General features: G+C 36.7%; 1 protein-coding gene across 3 annotated transcripts in view; it reads left to right on the top strand.

Annotated features, from left to right (window-relative positions):
- Window positions 1–15,719, top strand: part of LOC123864644 (5-hydroxytryptamine receptor 2C) — a 114,990-nt gene that overhangs the window by 83,604 nt on the left and 15,667 nt on the right. For 2 of the 3 annotated variants that reach the window (XM_045905247.1, XM_045905250.1), the window contains exon 5: window positions 12,727–12,925. In XM_045905247.1, coding sequence (XP_045761203.1) covers window positions 12,727–12,925 — 199 coding nt within the window. The remainder of the gene's footprint in view (window positions 1–12,726; window positions 12,926–15,719) is intronic. The other variant, XM_045905249.1, reaches the window with a different exon arrangement.

Genomic DNA, 15,719 nt, shown 5'->3' with positions numbered 1-15,719 from the left:
ATAAACTAGGGTACAATCTATCTCCATTCCATTAAATCAAATTCATTCAGTGGTTATTGCGTGAAGGAGTAACAAACCAACATTCAGACGAACACACACACACACACACACACATACACACAGCCACACACACGAATACACATAGACATAAACACAATCATAAACTTTCGTCTTTATAATTTTGTACTTAATTGTCTTGAAATATTTTTTTTACGTCGGGTAGATGGAATGCCTCAACGCTAACGTGATGACGAAGCCTATCCTAAGCCTTGTCTTAAATGAAGATGTAGTCATTAGAGTAAAATGTACTTAGACACAGTCGTAGCAATCTACTGCTACGGCCGTAGATCGCTTCTACGAGTATGTTGCAACGTTGCTATAATTAATCTACGCAGTAAACTATGTCCGTCCATACTGTCTATTCCGTATATTGAATAAAAGACATCTGAAATTTAAATACCTTTCACTATAATACAAAGTTACCGGATTTACACATATTTCGGTATAGGTATAGAACTCCTAGGAAATGTATGAAATAAAAATCCCTAGGTAAACTATGTAACATATTTTCTAAATCTGCTCAGAGTTATACATTTCCGATAACATATACCTACGTAATAATAATAAAATATGCAGGTAACACGTAATTAGCAATATACATGGCCTTTTCTCTTCAATAATTAAATTGTTCTCGACAAGACTGATCGATACCGCTTTGCCTGAAGTGTACCTGTAAGTTCAGGCAAAAATAACACAATTTGTTTTAACTGATCAAAAACCAATTTAAGGGCGTGGAGGTTAGAATCAAGATATAAATAGATACGTTTTAAAAACAAATGTCTGTGTCTGTTGTTTTCCGAATCTCAGTAAAAATCTGTAGTTTTAAAATTACACGGGCTCAAAGATTAACATACGAATCTTTACTCAAATATTTTGTTTTTTAACCTCCGACCCAAAAAGAGGGGTGTTATAAGTTAGACGTGTGTATCTGTCTGTGGCATCGTAGCTCCTAAACGAATGCACCGATTTTAATTTAGTTTTTTTTGTTTGAAAAGTGGCTTGATCGAGAGTGATCTTAGCTATAATCGAAGAAAATCGGTTCAGCCGTTTGAAAGTTATCAGTTCTTTTCTAGTTTTTTTATAAAGGTTTTTGTGTCGGGGGTTTATTAAATTTTGAGTTATAGAACGTGTCTACATTCTACAAAATTTCATTGAGTTTGATTGGTTAGTATTCAAATGAGAACCAAATTGCTTTCGTATGGAAAGCGCTAGGGAACGTGCTAGGCTGCTAGTGCTAGGGTCACTTCTCTTAATGAGCTGATGAATAGTAGTATTAATGGGTTGTTTAAACTTCTGTCATCACTTCGACACCTAACAGCCAGGCTTATTTTCAGGCTTTCGCTGTGATTGATTAGAATAGCAATTAAGCTATTTGCGTTTCGAGTAAAAGATAAGACTTATTACTTCTACAAACTTTGAGTCGATATTTTTAGACTATAATTATAAGTACATACTTATTCTTACTAATATTATGGAAGTGAAAGCTTGGATTTGAATAAAGATGTTTGTTAATTCTTCACGCCACAATTACTGAACAGATTTGGCTGAAATTTTAGAATAAGGATAACTTATACCTTGAATTAACTAACACATAAGCTTCTTGAAACAGTGGGTTTAAATAAAAAGAGCAAATCAGTATAATCGCACTAATTTATTTTATCACTTCACTCAACACACTAATAATTACTCTCATATATTATTTGTTACTAATTTTCACTTATTTACATTCTTTTATCCCGATTTTATCTGTTGTTCCCGCAGATTTTTTTAAATCCTATATCCACATTCCACACAGACCAAGTCACGGGCATTCTCTTTTAGTTATTTAAAGCTGCGAAAGTTTGTTCTGTTACTTTTTCAATGAAATATAGTACTGAAGTAAATGTTCACTGTTCAACACAGGTCTCTTGCCAGGATTTCCAAAGAACACGATTTTGTTCTGGTTATATCCAACGTCTCCCAGTCATTCACCTTAGTTAATTTTAGTTAAAAAGATAAGTATTTTTTTTTTAAAGTAAAAATAGCGAGCAAATCAGTAGGCGGGTCACCTGTCGTTAAGTGATTACCGCCACCCATGAACATTTGCAGCACCAGAGGAATTCAGGAATTTCATTTCATTTCTTTACTATGCTCTATGGGATTTCTGCTCATCTATTATTTAACCCCCGTAGGGTAAATTCATTTTGCCACCGAACCGAAATGAAATTATAAAATTTTACGAAACATCCTCAGGTTCTACGTGCTTAAGAGGATACTTGTCAACAAGCCCCCGTCGATTTCCTACGTATGATATTATTGTTCTTATCTCTATTTGCCCTGGTTCGTGCATTCTCGGTTCCTAGATCGGTACATTTGTGATATCCAATTCAAATTGCTGTGATTGGCTGAATTTACCATGTTCTTGCTGCGACAGTGAGTTTGAGCCACTAGCGGAACAATGTTAGCCGGTCAGAAATGATTGCAATTAGTCAACCTGTTTGACGTCCGTGTTCTGTTTTCGATTACAAAAAAGCAAAAATTGTTGTTGCAATCATCAATTTTAGCAAATAGTGAAAGAGAGTCGGCCAATCAGAGGTCACAACTACCGCCACACTTTCTGTCAAACTTTGGCAGTAGGCCTGCCGAGTAATGAAAACAAATTTTTCATTCTGTCTAGGTGTAGGGTAGGTGTAGGGTTGCCACCTGCCTCTTTTAGATTTACAGGCTACCACCATCAAAAGTACGGGGTTTAGATTTGTTTACGGGAGACATTGTTTCTTATATATTGTTGTATTATTGTATTGTTTATTATTGTATTTGAAGAAATAGGCGGTGGTTCTCTCTGAAAGCTTATTTAGATATTTCAGTTTATTTGTATGTTTTGTATTTTTTCTCTGTATGTTGCCGGGTCTTGATCGGTGAACTGTGTTTGCAATGTGGTTTTAAATAAAAGATTATTTATTTATTTCAATAGCTTTTAAAAACTCTTCATTTTGTAAAACAAAATGCATGTTAACTTAAAATTACATTTAACTTGTAATTCCACCTTCAAAGTATCAATACCATGGCCGTAGCCAGGAATTGATTTCGGGAGAGGTTTTATCAGGGCCGGAACTGAATCCTGTCATGAGGAAAAATACGTTCGCTCAACTTTATGGGCTAATTACCTGGTTAGTTGAATTTCGCCTTTCAATTTGATAGTGGAATAAAATACAACAATGAAAAAGCGCAGCGCAGTGAGCGTAAGTGTTTTTGGTTCAATACAGAAAAAAATAAGTGAAAGGGAAACGAGTTTAGCCATAGCAAGATACTTCTTTACCAAAATTTTGATACTTACTATTCAGAGGTAACTTGCACCCCAGAAACGAACATAAGCCTTTTATCCCGGAAAATCCCCCACGGAATTTTTAAAAACCTAAATTCATGCAGACGAAATTGCGGGGCATACACCAAGTAATACAAATTCAAAACGCGAGTGAAGCGAGCGCGAAATGTTTGATATATTTCCAAAAAAAATTGGTAAGCAAATGCAAGAAATAGTGTAAGTATTATTTTAGGTTTAGGTTTTTGACGGTCTCCCAGACGCAGTGGCCATTTCTAAATTTCTGGTCTGGTGGGAGGCTTGGGTCATGGCTAGTTATATGGTTAGTATGGCCCTACCGGCCAAGAAATTAGACTGCACTATTACCACTAGGAGAGATTAAAGTCAAGGGCTAACTTGTATAAAAAAGGCTTAGATCCTAAAACCAACCTCCGCCTCTTTGGCTACGGCCATGATCAAAATCGAGTGGGTTTCGGCTACGCAGGTATTATTCTACGCATTGTCGCACAAGGAAAATATGTATTCTTTCTACTGGACATAACGTCAGCGTTTGGTTTCGCAAGCCAGCCCGGCTGAATTTGTAAAAAACCGGCCAAGTGCGAGTCAGACTCACGCACCGAGGGTTCCGTATTCGGGTATTTTATTTCGACATTTTACACAAGAAATCAAAACTGTTATGCATTAAAAAAAATATGCATAAAAATAAATAAAAATCTGTCTTAGAATGTACTGGTAAAGTCCTTTCATATAATAACCCACTTGATTTAATATTTAGTTACTTTGAAAATTGAAAATACTAATATTTGTTCATGAACACATGACAGACGAAGAGACGGACAGACGGACAGATGGACAGACAGACAGACGGACAGACGGAAAGACAGACAGACGGACAGACAGACAGACAGCGAATTGATCCTATTTCCTTTTTGCTTTTGAGGTACGGAACCCTAAAAATATTTAGTTTTATTTGCCTCATATTTTATTTTCATAATTACGGGTTTCTGTATCCTGAAATACCAACCAGTAACCAGTAAAATACGGGGCCTCTGGCAACCCTACTCGGAAATCACTGTCACATTCAAGTTAATGTCAAATATTTTGTTTTCGATTACAGAAAGCTGCATCAATCATTATTAAAATATTTTATTTGTTGTGATTGGCTGAATTTTTGAGTTTCAGCCAATAAACAGACTGTTTGCCAATTAAACGTCATAACAATATAAATGCCAGAAAGTTTAACCAAATAAAACAAACTTAATGAGAACTTAGTGAGAATGCAAACGGCACACAATTTATAATACATATTATGTTAGTCGTATATAATAGATATTATAGTAGTCGTTCACTTTGGTAATAGTCAGATTGTCATCAGTAAAGTTGATATTGGTTGATGTATCGTAAATTAGGTATTGTTTCGGTGACAAATATTTTTATAATCTATTTATCTTTGAACAGAATGGAATAGAATGAAATGGAATGGAATACAATGATTAATTTTTATTCCTGTAAACTTTTAGGTAAACTTCAAAGTGTTTTTGAATGGTCAGAAAAATTTACCACTGGTTCGGAATGCCGTTCCTACGTTTCTAGGGTTTCGTACCTCAAAACGAAAAACAGAACTCTTATAGGATCACTTTGTTGTCTATCTCTCTGTCTGTCGTGTGTGTCAAGAAAACCTCTAGGGTACTTCCCGTTGACTCAAAACCATGAAATTTGGCAGGTAACCTAACTGCGTAATTTTGGCTAGTTTTTTTAATCGATAAAGAAAGTTTGCGACATTGTTCAATAAAAAATTTGGATTCCAACTCCTCAATCCTGATGTTGCAGGGGACCTGACTACTAAAGCTAATGGGATTTAAAAAGTGTTGATTATTAATTGATATTGAAGGTATCTATACCAAGTAAATACTTTGTCGTTGACTTCAACCCTGATGCTGTAAGAAATTGCATTCCTAAATCCTGGTGATCCCTCGGGATTTGAAAAGGATCATCCGTTTAAATGTTCTTACGTGATACAGAAACAAGTTGCATCCCGGGGACGGGCTATTACGGAGAGGCAACTTTTGTTCTGGGAAATGAAAGGATCGGGATTTTCAAAAACCTAAATCCACGCGAGCAAAGCTGTGGGCATTAGCTAGTTGTAAATATATTTAAAAGCTACTATAAGATAATAAATAAGGTACTTATTTCCTTATATTTTTATTGTATGGCAGCGCGCGGTTTTAAATTATAAATTGCACGTCCTGTCCTTTTCTGTAATACATTTTTTTCTCAATATCTATCGCTTTATCTCATAGCAAGAGTCCGTAAGACATAATACAGTGAATATAGGCAAAATATACAATTTTTGCAGTTTCCACGTCAGTACCTGTCGAATTTTTCTAACAGTGTAAGCAGCAGAGTTGAGTTTACCATCAAGTGTTGATATATGGGTGTTCCATAGAAGCTTTGCATCTAACGTTATACCGAGAAACACGGGGTTCTCCTTTATTTTCAACATATGATTATTAATCAATGAATTTATGTCATTTAAGGTCCTGGTATTGGGCAGTGTGAATTGAACACACTTAGATTTCTTTGCATTTGGAATTGATTTGGAAGTAAATTGTTAGCAATAAATCAGAGAGTGACCTGTGATATGGCATTACATATAGTATACATTGTCAAAAATTATAATATTAAAGCTGTGCGTATTGCGTGAGGAATTGCGTATTGCGTGAGGAATAGGTGCAACTTGCAGGGTTTGATGCATGCGCTATTGCCAGCAAACATGAGACATATTTTTATCTACAGGCAACGTCTGAGTAGGTAACGCATACGTCTAACGCAAGTTCAAATGTACCAGTGTATTTAGTTAGACCTATCGACAAGTTTAGAGTCGGGTGTAGTTTAAATGTGGCCCGTGTGTTTAGACCAGTTCAGACTGTCAGTTCCGCCCCCCGTCACCGTCGGGGGTTGGTCGTCCCCCGCACCTCACCACCCCTCTTGCAGAAATCGAGACAGCACGAAATTTTCAAGATTTCTGGGTGTAATTTCTGGTTTTCGTAGTTCCAACATAATTATAACAATATAAAATATATAACGATAATTTTTTTACTGCATGATATTCATTAAATTTTCTAGGTCTGTGGTTTTTCCAAATTTCATTAAATTGCTTCGTTGTCTAGAAAAACGAGCACAAAGTTGGGCCTTTTTTTAAAGAAAAATACAAATCTTTGAACCCCTGTAATTTTAAAACTACATATTTTTAGAAAAATCTAAAACACCACAGACACAGATATTAGTTTCTAGACTATGTCTGCAAAATTTCATGGACTTTGGTTGCTTAATATTCAAATGAAATGGGAACTACGATTGTATGGAGTAAGTGACGGAGAGAGCTCTGTTAAAAACGTAAAACAAAAATTCGAACAAAATAAATGATAATTCGTACGACTGTCGTAGTTTTCGAAAGAAAAACTTGGATTTGATTCGCTGCTAATGTAAATCCACCCTAAGGGAATATTCCTTTCCTTCTGTGCTCATCTATATACATTATCTAAGCATTTACCGGTATAAGCTGAGCGTTGTCTGAGAGTTTTATTATGTAAGAAGATTTGAAGTAGGTACATTAATAAAATAATTAACGACTTTTCATTACAAGGCATCAACTTTATATAAATTTCGCTAGTACAAAATCCTAATTAAGCCATTTAAAACGACATCCATAAAAGGAACAATTTAATATACGTCATAAATGATTTACTTACATGGAAATTAATTTTATTTCAATGAATTTCAGCGTATTATGTCATTCATAAAGGTTTGATTCAAATCCAGTTTTGTAAAGGCTTTTTGGGATATCAAAGGTTTGCGTTTATGAATACCGTCATAATATGGTGTGTTAAAGATATATTTTTGGATAATTGCGAGAATATAATTGACTACTTGACCCATCCAGGCTACCTTCAGGTAGAATTTTACATCCTCTTCTTCTATACACATTATAAAATGTCCAGACTGACTGATCTATCAGACTAAGTTTGATATTAATAATATGCTAGAAACTTTTTTGAAGAACTCCTTATCGCAGTGGTGAGCCGCGCTGTGGTATTATAAAAGGTCCCGGGTTCAATTCCCGGGAGGGAAAACTGGGAATTCATTTTAGACTTCATCACCACTTACCACCAGATGAGATCGCAGTCAAGGGGTTACTTGTATCGGAATAAAACCGGTCAAGTGTGAGCCTGACTCTCACACGAAGGGTTCCGTACCATCGTACAAGATATACCTTACACTTTTTAACCCCCGACCCAAAAAGAGGGGTGTTATAAGTTTGACGTGTGTATCTGTGTATCTGTGTATCTGTGTATCTGTGTATCTGTGTATCTGTGTATCTGTGTATCTGTGTATCTGTGTATCTGTGTATCTGTCTGTGGCCTCGTAGCGCCTAAACGAATGAACCGATTTTAATTTAGTTTTTTTTGTTTGAAAGGTGGCTTGATCGAGAGTGTTCTTAGCTATAATCCAAAAAAATTGGTTCAGCCGTTTGGAAGTTATCAGCTCTTTTCTGGTTTTCTTATTACTTTTATCCCAGGACCACCAGAGGTTACGTATTTTCTGACACAGGAAATATGTACGATTGAGTAGTGTTAGTAAGTACTAAGAAAGCATGCCTAGCCTACGTGCTAGCTTGCTTAGACGGCCAATTTTCAGGTATCTGATAATCAAGGTACATAAAACCATTACTTACCTCACGTAAATTCTCCAAACTGATTTTTACGTATATTTTAGGCAATATCCTTAAAAATATGTCGCCAATACTCCCAGACACTTCCCGCGTCGGCCGTATTGCTTTGCAGACGCTTTAAAGCTCCCAAAATAAGTAATTACTTAACTGCACGTAAATTCTGATGCTCCATTTTTATATATGTCCACCAGACAACTATTTTAAAACCTTTTACAAGAAGACAGACCGATCCAGATCCAATCATCCCCTAAATTCAATTTTAATGCCTCTGTGGGTTTGAGCGCGAGGGCATCATTATCTACGCGCATGAGACTGAGTAAGACATGTATTAGGATATATTGACTTCTCTCTCACTCTCTTATAGTTTACTTATGTCAATTAATTATTAATATAAAAAAAAACAGCTAAAAATTAAAAAAATTGGAGAATTTACGTGAGGTAAGTAATGTTTTTATGTACCTTGATTACCTGATACCTGAAAATTGGCCGTCTAAGCAAGCTAGCAGGTCTGTAGGCATGCGTTCTTAGTACATACTAACACTACTCAATCGTCCACATTTCGTTCGTCAGAAAATACGTGACGGCTGGTGGCCCTGGGATCTTTCACTATTGTAACAGAGGTTCATAATATTATGTCAATTGGCAAATGTCAAGCTGTCAAGATGGACGTTGCTTAGATACATAATTATTTATTTGAAAATAATGTTTTGGAAAACTCCGATACTTTGGATCGTAGGCGCGGAGTTTCTAATTTATAAAATATTATATCACAGTTAAACGAGAAAACATCAATTCCATTATAATATCCAACAGTCAACCAAAGGCCACGAACAATCAACCCAAACCCAAACCATAGTCAAACTATTTTTAGGGTTCAGTACGTATCTGTAGAAAAAAAAAGATGTAGTCGCGTAGGTGTGCATGGCACCATTAAATATCGTAGGAGGCGATGACCCTCCGCGCGGCTGAGATTTCCGCATCGTAGTCGCTTTGTCGCGCAGGTTTGGATGATGCATTAGGTGCACCTTCTTTATATTTTATCTGCTTGAACTCAGCTTATTTACTTTGACAAAATACGTTTAAAATTCATCATCATCAGAATCAACCCATCGCCGGTTCACTACTGAGCACAAGTCTCCTCTCAGAATGAGAAGCTACCACACTGGCCAAGCACGTATTGGCACACCTCACGCACCTTTGAGGGAGCATTATGGCCAACTCTTAAGCATGCAGATTTCCTGACGATGTTTTCCTTCACCACTTCGTTGTCTGTCTGTGTGTCATCTTTCAAGAGAATCAAAACTTATAAATTGGGTACTTCCCGTTTACGTAGAATCATGAAAGGCAGGTAGCAATATCTTATAGCCCAAGCACTCTACTCCTGTGGCCCAAGTAAACAGAAAAATCCGACAACTGAATTGTCATTACATAAAAAAAAACTTGTACGGAACTCTTCATGTGTGAGGCAGACTCGCACTTGACCGGTTTTTGAAAGTTATGTCAAATAAAAATTTGACATGCAATAACAAACAAAATGAAATACAAGCCACTTTATTCCTTATTTCATCGGGTGAAAGTCGATTTCAATTTAATCGTAGGTATATCTTGAAAAGCGAACTATTATACGACTACGTAAAATGGGTACATTTTTAAAGCAACAACATGTTCGAAAGAGATATTTCGTTTTGGTCATGTTAAACTATGTGAGTCATTCAGATATTTCTTGATTTAGTGATGTTCGGTCAAAAATATTTCATGGAACGTATAATTAACATAACATTGATGTTACTTTTGAAGAGATATTAGCTGCCTTATTGGATTTATATTATTATAGAAATTGGGTTTTAGAATGGCACAAATAAACGGTAATTTATGAATAAAAGTTTAAAAAGCGTGAAATAAAAATTAAATTAAAAATTTAAAAAACCCCCGACACATAAACCTCTAAAAAGTAAAAAAATAAAAGGAAAGTATGTATGGGCCCTTTAAGAATAGTATAAATAGTAAAGTTTTTATCCAAGCGTTCGTTGCGTCGGGGGACCGCTAAAGACTATTCTTTCTACAACACATGACTTTCATAGTTTATGATAGGTAGCGGTCCCCTGGCGCAATGAGCGCTTGGATAAAAACTTTACTATTTATACTATTCTTAAAGGGCCCATACATACTTTCCTTTTATTTTTTTACTTTTTAGAGGTTTATGTGTCGGGGGTTTTTTAAATTTTTAATTTAATTTTTATATATACAAAACTGCAAGTTAAAGACGGATACTGCCATGTGTGATTTAGTAAATTAATTATTTTTTCGTTAACACATTTTAATATATTTTTTGATATAACCACAAATTCGCGGTTTTCGGAATTTTATTCACTCGTGCTATAATAATATTATGACCTATCTACCTGGCTTTCGTGATTCTAGTTCTACAGGAAGCACCCTTTAGATAACAAGTGTAAATTAAAAATTTATAACACCCCCGACAAGTGAAGGTTACAGTAACTAGAAAAGAGCTGATAACTTTCAAATGGCTGAACTGTTTTTCTTGGATTATAGCTAGGAACACTCTTGATCAAGCCACCTTTCAAACAAAAAAAACTAAATTAAAATCGGTTCATTAGTTTAGGAGCTACGATGCCACAGACAGATACACAGATACACACGTCAAACTTATAACACCCCTCTTTTTGGATCGGGGGTTAAAAAAGAAGAATATTAATCATTTTAATCATGACTAACATTCCCCTTTCCCCTCCAACTAAGCGTAAAGCTTGTGCTAGGAGTGGATACGACAATACTGCAACAAGTGGTTGAGTCTTTTCAGTTTCAGTCCGTTCCTATAACCTTTGAGCTTTTGAGGTTTTGATTTTGATAACGAAGTGATCTTCTAAGTGTTCCTTTTTCCTTTTGAGGAACGGAACCGTGAAAATTGGAATGGTGACAGTAGGTTACGTCATAGTTATATTCCATGGTATTAATATCAAACATAATCACCTAAGTGCCCTTGACACAACCCTCCTTGCCATTTATAGCCCCATGTGACAATATACCAAGAAAACTGCAATTATTTCGTGAAGTCGTAAGTAAATAAAATCAATAAACCCATTGACGTCTTAAGTAGAGGTGAAGGTTATGGTGTGAAAGGAACATATTTTCGTATACCTTTGTGTCAAGTGCATCACACTAATATTATAAAGGAGAAAGTTTGTATGTGTGTGTGTGTGTGTGTGTGTGTGTGTGTGTGTACGTTTGTTACTCCTTCACGCAAAAACTACTGGACGGATTTGGCTGAAATTCGGAATGGAGATAGATAATATCCTGGATTAGCACATAGGCTACTTTTTATCCCGGAAAACCAAAGAGTTCCCACGGGATTTCAAAAAACCTAAATCCACGCGGACGAAGTCGCGGGCGTCAGCTAGTACTGAATAAATAAGAGGCCCTAAATGACGTCAGGTAGGCCGTGCATGCATGTTCCTGCATACTTAATGCCTGTGTGTTACTGAAGCAATTACGTTGAACTGGCGTTATGGTTGCAAATGTTTATCGTCTAAAGCGTTTGTGCATTATATTATAAGTAGTCTCAAAAGAAAGACCCAGTAATTTTGGTAGGAGGTTTGAGTTTGAACAGTTAAGTAACATTTTTTTAGGAGCTTCGTCCAACCAGGTGTACAGATTGGAAATACAAAGAGATCATTGGGGCAAACCAAACATTTGACGTTGACTTGGATGACATTGATTCAGAGTTGATGTTGACTCGGATGTGATGTTAACGCACTATCGACTCAACTCAACTCAAAGCCTTGCTCAAAGCTCTGAAATTGCCTTTTAGATCTCAAATATTTTACAAATAACCTAGATTTTTATGAAAAAAATCATTGCTAGAGACATTATCCACGAAGGAAACAGCAGAATACGTTTGTATGGAGAAAAGCTCACTATCGTTCGCTCTTAACGGCATATATCTTTTATATTTTTAGAGCATGTATCATGTTAAACGACATCTTCACTTGTAGGTTAGGCGATGCTGGCGCTTGAAAGCCTGCATGAAACGATTGACCGGGCGTTGACACTTTAATAGTTTTCTCTTTCTTGTGAATTTATAACAAAGGCTTAGTGCACTTTAAAGTACAAAAAGTCTTCGTTATTTATTTCAGTACGTAGTTGCAGTAAAGCAGCTCATGTCTAAGCTCTATATTTTTCTCTTTCATGAGTGAGGCTTTGCCCAGCTGTGGGACATTAATAGGCTGTAACTTATGTTTATTGCTTTGAACATACCCTTTTATTATCCACTAAGCTAAGGATATTCCTGCCTCGCGGCTCAGCAGCGTATAGATTACCAGATGATGCCCGCGACTTCGTCCAAATGGATTAACGTTTTTTTAAGAATCCCGTGGAAACCCTTAAATTTACCGGGATTAAAGTTGCCAATATCAATTTCCTGGACGCATGCTGACTCTGTCCCAAATTTCATTAAAATCGGTTAAATTGTCGGGCCGTGAAAAGCTAGCAGACAGACAGACACACTTTCGCGTTTATAATTTTTTTTTAAATACTTGTGGATATGGATTATGAAATTTACGTTGCGAAATTGAGAAACTGCATAACATACCTAATTAAATTACTTATTTCACAGAACGAAGAATCAGTTCTCATCGACGGAAATTGCCAAATACCAGACCCTCTGTACAAAGCTATTGGGTCCGTCATCTCGTTCTACATTCCACTTGGCGTGATGCTACTCACATATGCACTTACTGTGCAGCTGTTGGCACGCCAGAGAAAGGGGCTGGGGCAAGGCTGGGCGGCTGGCTGGCTCGGTGCGATCCCGATCGGTATTTATGGCATGATCTCAATAGTTCTCTCAACAGCGCTTGTCACGCTCTACAAATTTATCTACAGTCTACTCGGCGTGATGCAGCTCACATATTCACTCATTATGCAAACTGTTAGCATGCCAGAGGAAGGAGCTGGGGTAAGGCTGGGCGGCTGGCTGGCTCGGTGCGATCCCGATCGGTATTTATGGCATGATCTCAATAGTTCTCTCAACAGAGCTTGTCACGCTCTACAAATCTATCTACAGTCTACTCGGCGTGATGCAGCTCACATATTCACTCACTGTGCAAACTATTGGCATGCCAGAGGAATTAGCTGGGGTAAGGCTGGGCGGCTGGCTGGCTGGGTGCAAAACCGATCGGTATTTATGGCTTGATCTCAATAGTTTTTTTCAACAGCACTACAAATCTTCCTACACTCCACTCATCGTGATGCATGTTGACTATACAACTGTCGAAACAGAGGGAAAAGCTGGAGCAAAACTGGATGACTGGCTGGATCATTGCGAACTCGGTCGGAATCTTGATTGTCCTCTCAACAGCACTTGTTGTGCTCAAAAAAAAATCTAATTCTTCATTCCACTTGGCGTGATGCAGTTCACATACATGCTGATTGTAGGTACAGCTGTTGAGTTACCAGAAGAAGGAACTGGAACAAGGCTGGATGGCTGGCTGACTCAGAGCCATTACGATAAGTATGATCTCGTTTATCGACAGCACTACAGAACATATCATCAAACATTCCATGTGGCGTGATGTGTCGAATGAAATTAGAGACGATACTACTTACGGCTGAACTGGCGCAGTTACGATTGATATGATCACGAACTGTTATGTTTAGAGACGGAAATATCAGGTATCACCAAGCAATAAGCTAATACATTTGTTACAATCTTGATTGAAAGAACAATATAATCAGGGCTATTTTGGGAGGTTAGTCGATGTACCTACATCGATAAATATGATGCCGATTGCCACTGTAATTACTTAGTGGCAATCTAGTAGATAGTATCAGATAAAACTGTTTATTTACATAGTTTGTGAAAGGTTACAAATTTAAAGCAAGTAAATAAACTTTAATTTTTTTTACTCAAGTAAAACTGTTTATCAAAGAATAAAGAAAAGATTATGAGGGGGCATAAAAAATATATACCATCTAAGTGATCACCAGTGTAAATTAAAAATTTATAACACCCCCGACAAGTGAAGGTTAGAGTAACTAGAAAAGAGCTGATAACTTTCAAACGGCTGAACCGATTTTCTTGGATTATAGCTAAGAACACTCTTGATCAAGCCACGTTTCAAACAAAAAAAAAATTGGTTGTCTGTAAAGTCGGTTTGCTGACGATAGTTGAACGTGACAACAAAGGCCGATTGTGCTTCTTTGTCGCTCGTTCCGCGCTCTCGCTTGCACTTCAAGCCTTACGTGGAACGCCTCAGAGCGTGGTAACGCCGCGTGAGTCATGTTTTTTCGTGCGTGCAGCCGGATCTATCGAATTATAAGACATTGTCACGTCAAAAAACTAATTTAAAATTGGTTCATTACTTTAGGTAGGAGCTACGATGCCATATATATAGACAGATACACAGATACACAGATACAGACGTCAAACTTATAACACCCCTCTTTTTGGGTCGGGGATAATATCACTTGCTTTGACGGTGATGATGACCTAAATCCTCATTCTAAGAGGAGACGCGACCTCAGTAGTTGGCTGGCATGGGTTGATCATGATTGTCAAAAAAGACTACATTTTTTTACATCATAGTATATCTCAAAACGTGTACCTGGAAAATACATAGTTATAGAAGTACTAACTAATCAATAGATTAGATCCAGATGGATTTGAAATTTCGGCCGCAAGCCGCTGGGGTAGATTAGCACCAGCTCTTGTAATCACCAGACGCGTGTAAATGTTGTTATCTGTTATCAATTAAAACCGCACCAACCGCAAACCGAAATCGTAATAACATAGTTTGTTAAAACCCAACGATGCGTGCTACGACTAACCAAATACAGATTCGTGGAATTGTGGTTACGTTTATATGTAGGTGTATGGTTTTAACCACAGAACGTGATAATATGACCGCCTTAATCTATAATTATTGTATTGTTTCAATAGTAGTTTTAAACCAGAAACGTTTAACTCATCTAATGAACCTGTTAGGCGGTTTGACCGCCTTTTTCAATTTTTTTCCATAAAATTCGACGAATTAGTTAATAATTATATTTAAAAAAATTAAAAATCTATTTTTTTTAAATTATGACCTTCAATAATGAATTCTAGCCCTATAAACTACCGCTATACAAAACATCACATCATTTTATTACTACAGCCCAAAAACATACTGACAGCTAAACACTACTCTATTGCACGAGTTTTATTTACTCAATAAGTTATACTCGAGACTTTGAAGTCGCCTAACCTAACAAGATACCTAACGAAGTCTGACACTAAATAAATAAGACCAAAAGAGCTAATGAAGAGATCCAATTACTGATTAACTAAATGCTTAAACTTAAACAAAACAAACTGAACAGCCAGCAATTACATGACAGTATTGAATAATCATAGACAAAGATTTCAGTTCAAATTTCTAAGCTGGTGTAACTAGGGACGTGAAGGTGTAAGTGAATCACATTAATATTATAAAGGCGAATTTTCTGTGTATGTGTGTGTGTATGTTTGTTACTCCTTCACGCAAAAACTACTGGATGGATTGGGCTGAAATTTAGAAGGAGATAAATTATATCCTGGATTATACCCAAGCCGCCAGTGGTCAGGGCTCCAGA

Source organism: Maniola jurtina, chromosome 4, assembly GCF_905333055.1.
Source record: "Maniola jurtina chromosome 4, ilManJurt1.1, whole genome shotgun sequence".
NCBI classification, from domain to species: Eukaryota; Metazoa; Arthropoda; class Insecta; order Lepidoptera; family Nymphalidae; genus Maniola; species Maniola jurtina.
The sequence above is the reverse complement of the archived record's forward strand: the minus strand, read 5'-3'. Positions and strand labels throughout refer to the sequence as shown.